The following is a 6,716-nucleotide window of genomic DNA, read 5'->3' as shown; positions in this document are numbered from 1 at the left end:
AAACCCAAAAATATCTATCATCCCAGCTCAAATTTTGCCTGTGGTTATTTATTGTATACCAACTTATTGTATATTAGTTATTAATAAATGTATGTTAAATTTAAATAATTTATAAATTTTATATATCAAAAATTTATTTATTGAAGATATATTTTTGTACTGATGAAATTAATAATAAAGTTCAAATTTAAATTTATTAAGTTCTAAAAAAATATCTATGAATTGTATAATTATGAATGGTATCTAAATTTTTGTCTGATTTGTGATCAATATTTATTAAAATGTATTTAATGACGTTAGCCTGTAAAAGGTTTATATGTTACAATGTCATTATTAATAATTTATATTCATAATATACATTAATATTAATATTATGAATATATTTTTATTATATTTATATTTATTAAATATATTTATTTATTCATTATTCATAATTTCTAAATAAATCTAATATTTTTAATTTTTTTCAATAACAATATCATCAAAATATTAAAATAAAATTTTTATATTAATCTTTTGATTTCTATAAAATATACTAATACAACGAATTGTTGTATGGAACTATATTACATTTGTTAACCAGTTGAGTGGGTACAACACATCAGGAAAATGCTTCATCGGTGTAACTAATATTTTTGAAGGTATTACAATTATTCGCCTCTTTAATTTGTTCATATAAATAAATATAAGTTTTTGGAAACTAATTCTTCAATGTTTTTTGAGTTAAGTCATTGGTATATATTCTACCCAAGAGTAAATAGAAAGATGAAGTAAAAAATTGAAAAATTAAGAAGTACAATATTATCTATTATTTATCAATTCAATTATAATATTTTGTTAAAACGTTTATGTGCAATTATATTTTAACATATATTTAATTATAAATAAAATGTAGTTCAAAATTTTAAAAAAATATTAAATTAGTATTGCAAATTAATACGACAAAAAAAATTTTTTTTTTATATTTTTATCAATATACTATATTGTTTTTTAATTTTATATTTATGATTGAGAATTTTGATAAGTTGGTTATCATTATTTATCACATAGTAACATGATGATGAAATAATTTCAAAACTAGTAGTTACCAATTAATTTTTAGCACTCAATATTTATAATTCTAAATTTAATTTCAATTTAATAATTTTCAATTTTAAATTACATTATATAAAAATTATATATATTTCTCAATATTAGTATATTTAAAATTTATATATATTATTCTATATTGATGTGATTCTTTCATATTTTTTAATAAAGATTTTATTACTAACTTTTATGAACGGTAATGTAAATTGTATTATATTTAATATAATATACGAGGTGTGACAATAAAATAACGAGACTTTCTAAATATATCCTAAACTATTAACGTTATCTATAAAACTATTATTGAAATATGATTAGGAAACACTTATCTAAAAGTACTATAAACAATGTTGAAATCGGTTAACTTTCTTATACGTTAGTAACCTTGTTATTAGTGCAAATTCGACTATACTGCCGAAAAATGTTCGATATAAAAATCGAACAACGTGTTAACATTAAATTTCTTGTTAAATTAAAAAAAACTGCCGCAGAATCATTTCGTATGTTATGTGAAGTTTATGGTGGAGAATGTTTATCAAGAGCTCACGTTTTTTAATGGCACAAACGGTTTTACAATGGAAGAGAGGACGTGGAAGACGATGATCATTCTGGACGTCGTACCACATGTTCAACAAACGAAAAAGTCAAAAAAATTGACAAAATTATTCGGCAAGATCGTCGATTAAGTGTTAGAGCTGTAGCAGAGATGGTAAATATTGATAGAGATAGTGTTCGTAAAATTTTAGTTGAAAATTTAAATATGAAAAAATTGTGTGCTAAAATGGTCCCTAAAAATTTGACGATTGATCAAAAATTCAATCGCAAAGAAATTTGTTCTGACACCTTAAAAATTATCAAAGATGATCCATCTTTTATAAATAATATAATTACCTGTGATGAAATGTGAATTTTTACATATGATCCTGAAACTAAAAGGCAATCTATGCATTGGAAGACATCAATTTCCCCAAGAATGAAGAAATCACGAATGAGCAAGTCGAAATTCAAAGCAATGCTCATTGTTTTCTTTGACATTAAGGGAATAATTTTTGTTGAATGGGTTCCTAATGGGCAAACTGTCAACCAATATTATTATAAATATGTAATAATTAAATTAAGAGAACGTGTTAGAAAAAAGCGATCAGATCTGTGGAAGAATGGCTGGGTTCTTCACCAAGACAATACTCCAGCTCACAGTGCATTTTCAATTCAAAGTTTTTTAACTGAAAAAAATATTTCTATACTTCAATATCCTCCGTACTCGCCAGACCTTGCTCCTTGTGACTTCTTCTTATTCCCAAAAATTAAAAGTTTTTTAAAAAGAACCCATTTTCAAACGTTTGATGACGTAAAAATGAAAATGGCAGAACTTCTAAAAGGGCTAACTGAAAGCGATTGGTAATATTGTTTTCAAGAATTGCAACGACGTGTATGCAACAGTGTGTTGATTCTGAGGGAAGGTACTTTGAAGGTGACAATCATTAAATTGTAAAATTTTTAAAATAAATAACTTTTATTAAAAAAGTCTCGTTATTTTATTGTCACACCTCGTATAAACTTAATACAATTTTGAGGGTGCTATTTGTTTCCAATAGAGTCAGTTTTAATAAAAAGATGAAAAGTTCTTATTAATAAATTGACATCTTCGTTAATTTCATTCGAAATTGAATGAAATGTAAGGTTACTAAATGATAGTGATATTAATCACAATCAGATTTAAATTTACAAGATCTTTCTGTTATCAATAATTATCTAATTAATCAAAAAATAATATTAATATTAATATTCAAATTTTTTCACTATTTATGTTATTACTGCGGATTTTTATTGACTTAATTGGTTTAATAAACAAATTCAATTATAAGGGTTTTAATTAATTTAAGGGGTTTTTGTAATATTTAGTGACTTACGTGACTTTAAATTTTTAATTAAAAACTTAAATACAACTAGTGCCGTGAGAGCTGAAAATTATTATGAACAGAAAAAAAAACGCCCATGACTTAAAAAAAATATAAAAAAAACCTGAAATAGAAGAATAATACCTTCTCAGTTTCGAGTGACTACTAAATAACCAATTAAAAAGTTATTTAAAAAATCTATTCCATTTTTTTAGATTCGATGCGAAGCTGAGAATTTTACTATGATGTATTTTTTTTTATGTCTGTGAACACTCAATCTCAGCTCTCGCTGGACCGATTTTGATGAACAATACGTCAAAAGATCCCAAATCGTATCTAGTCGAAGATATTACCCTCAAAAATTGAAAAAATTCCCTCGTTCCCCGTAAACGGGGAAAATCCCCCAAAAAATTACAAATTTAAAAATCGCTAATTTTCGACATTTCTTCAATTTTTTTTACTTAAAAATGCCATAACTTTTTTAAAAATGACCGAATCAATATTATTTTTTTTTTATAGATACCTTAGATACCTAGAATTTTATATATTTTTGTGAACATTTGACCCTTTAACAGCCCACAGGAAGGGTTTTAAAATGGTAACTTTTTTACAAAAAATTATCTTTTTCAACTTAACTTTTGAAAATGTTCCGGAAAGACTGACACTTTTATATTTACCTTAAATTAAAGCTAATGTAATATACTTTAATTTCAAAAAAAAAATTTGAATTCTGGATTTGTCTTTATGGTGAAAATGACTACCGTATTCAAAAATATGATATTTTTGTGTTAAAATTCTGGGTTTTATATTTTATTTTAATTTAAAATACCTGACAAGGGGAGTACACTGATTTTCATAAATATTATATAAATCAAATTGATATAGCATAGAAAGTTTAACTTATTTAAAGTTTTTTGCTTTTTTTTAAGTCGTGAAAATAGCTTTGAAATTTGAACTAGCTTAAATAAATAAAACATTATTATAATAAAATGAACAAATAAATATAAATTAAAAGTTTCACCAAAACAAAATTCATTTTAAAATTTCGAAGTATCATTTAATTTGAAATAATTTCTAAGTCCAAATTAATAAAAAAAACGACTAGGTCCCAGAGAGTGAGAAACTCAAGTAGATTGTCACAGATTTTAGGTATTTTAAAGTTAAGAACTGGTTTTAACGGGATAAAATGACTTTTTATAGTCAGAGAGGAGTAGTCCAGTGAACCCTAAGGTGATCTTGAAAGCTGAGGCTTATCAAATGTAATACGTAATATCAAATTTAAGGGAAATACCTAAGATAATTATAAAAAAAAAATTATTTTGTTTTGTTCATTTTTAAAAAATATTATGGTTGTTTTATGAAAAAAAGTTTAAATTTACCAATTTTAAAAATCAAAATTTTTTTGAGAATTTTTCAAAAATTATAATAAATGATTATTATTATTAATAATAATCATTTTTTTAAAGAATTTAATTGACTATTTACTAATCATAACAACTCAGGTAAAAGTTTAGTTATTTATGGTGTATACAAATACCTCGCCTCAACTAGTTATGTGAAATATACTGTAATTTTTTTCGAGAAAATTCATTTGAACTTGTTTTTTATTATAGATTACATTATTGTAAAATGGTTCTGAATTGGCCAACGTGTAAAGAAATTTATCACTTCTAAATTTATCTTCTGATAATTTCATCAAATGAAGTTTAGTAAGTATAGTCAACTACGATAATTAGTTAACTAATTATTCAATTTTATATTGCCGAGTTTACAAATGCTTTAAAGTTGTACTTGGAAGTAACCAAATTTATACTTAATGACCAAATTGAGTTCAATTTGCGGTAATTATTTAGAATTTTCATTGATTGGGAATTTTTCGGGTTGTATTTTTACTAAAGTATTTTTTTGAGAGGATTATTAGTTTTAGTCTTTGAACAACAAATCGTCGTTTATACTGCAACAGTGCGCATCTCAGTTTTTTTTTGGTTTTCAAGATCATCAAAGAACAAAATTGAATTATTCACGTTTTAATATAAGACGAGATTTTATTTTTTATAACTATTTTTTATAAACTGTAGTAGTAGAGTCCACAAAAAACATACCTAGAAAAAAAAATGTTTAGAAAAATTTCTCTTATCATTATAAATCAAAATTTTGTTTTGACAAATTTTGAGATATATACAGTTGCATTATAAACAACGAAATAAAACATTAAGAATCCATAGAAATGTAAAAAATATTGACAAGGTATAGAAATCAAAAACATTAATAAGCTACAGAATCATTTTTGGATTGTAAATCTTTTTAAAGAATTTTTGTTAATATGCAATTAACCAAGTAAACTTTTTCAAAAATGCATTTCCAACAAATATTTTTTACTTCCAATGATTGCCATATTTGATTAAATATACTTAATGAAATTACTTAGTTCAATATATTTTTTTAATATTATCCTCTCATGTAATAATCTGCAAAAGAATATTACTTTGTTACATCACTACCACTAACTCATGAATATGATATTATCACTTTATAATTTTGATTATTTATTACTTTTTCATATAGTCTGCGGTTAAACTATAAAACGAATATTACCGTAATCATGACATAATTAATATTTTATCACATTAAGGCAGTCATATAGACTTATATAGTGACATAGTTTATTACTAATTTTAAGGACCTTTAAAAGAAACGGATTTTGGTAGGGATGTGATACCTTAAAAATTTCTTTAAGACAAATAAAACGCGGTACCTGTTAGGTTCTTCTTTATTTTCTTCGTCAGAAACAATCATAACAATAGTGCTACTAAAATAAAAAAGACATTTAATTTTTATATCTTATGATATGTAATAAAGATATTTTAATTCAAATAAATATTTCTTTTTAAGTTTTATATTAAATTTAATTTTCAATCAATTTAAAATATAAATTGTACCTAGAACGATAGCAAATATTCAGAATACAATATATAAAATGTTTACTTTACAATTTTTTTTGTGACGTATGAGATTAGTGCGACTATATATCGTTCATTTTTTAATGTTGCTAATTCTATTTTAACAAACTTTTTATTATTGATTCATGATTATTTCTTTATAACTTCTCTTTATGTTTGAAATTATCTAGTGATAATTTGTTTTTAGTATATTTGTACCAGAAAATAGTAATATTGAATAAAATAAATATTATTACCATTGTTTTTATAATAAATATTTTTTCCTTGAACTTGTTCGTCTTTTATTAAAAATAATGAATAACAGAAATATCATGTTCAACAACGAATTTTCAGTAAGTATAATAATTTTTTTATAAAATATTATCAGCTATGTTTATTTATATTCCTATACATATTCTTTGTTTTTAAAATATAAGGCAAAATTTACGTTTAATTGTATACAGTTATCATGCTAATAAAGTGTTGGAATAAATAATATATTCAAAAAAAATAAATTGAATAAAACACAAAATTATGAGAGAAAAGATCATTAAAATAAAAATAATATTAGAACTTAAAAAATTTGTAACGATTTCAGATGTAATATAAAATAAAATAGGACTATACTATATACTGTATATTTCGAATTTATTAAATTATTAATCTAGGAAAGAGACACATTTTATATAAAAATTGTTTGAGTTTTCTTATATTTTATCAAAAATCATACTTTTATTTAGTAAACTGTAGTTTTTCTTTAAATATAACTCATGCTATTAAGTTTTATTCC

General features: G+C 23.1%; 1 protein-coding gene across 10 annotated transcripts in view; it reads left to right on the top strand.

Annotated features, from left to right (window-relative positions):
- Positions 1-6,049: 6,049 nt before the first annotated feature.
- Positions 6,050-6,716, top strand: part of LOC126901696 (tripartite motif-containing protein 42-like) — a 34,226-nt gene continuing 33,559 nt past the window's right edge. For 4 of the 10 annotated variants that reach the window (XM_050678411.1, XM_050678389.1, XM_050678397.1 and 1 more), the window contains exon 1: positions 6,055-6,279. In XM_050678411.1, the coding sequence (XP_050534368.1) occupies positions 6,241-6,279 (39 nt within the window). In that variant the 5' untranslated portion in view covers positions 6,055-6,240. Of the gene's footprint in view, positions 6,280-6,716 lie in introns of all 10 variants that reach the window. The other 6 variants (XM_050678420.1, XM_050678378.1, XM_050678439.1 and 3 more) reach the window with 5 other exon arrangements.

Source organism: Daktulosphaira vitifoliae, unplaced genomic scaffold (assembly GCF_025091365.1).
Source record: "Daktulosphaira vitifoliae isolate Bord-2020 unplaced genomic scaffold, ASM2509136v1 Scaffold_1, whole genome shotgun sequence".
In the NCBI taxonomy this organism is placed as follows: domain Eukaryota; kingdom Metazoa; phylum Arthropoda; class Insecta; order Hemiptera; family Phylloxeridae; genus Daktulosphaira; species Daktulosphaira vitifoliae.
This window is presented reverse-complemented; position numbering and strand designations above follow the sequence as displayed.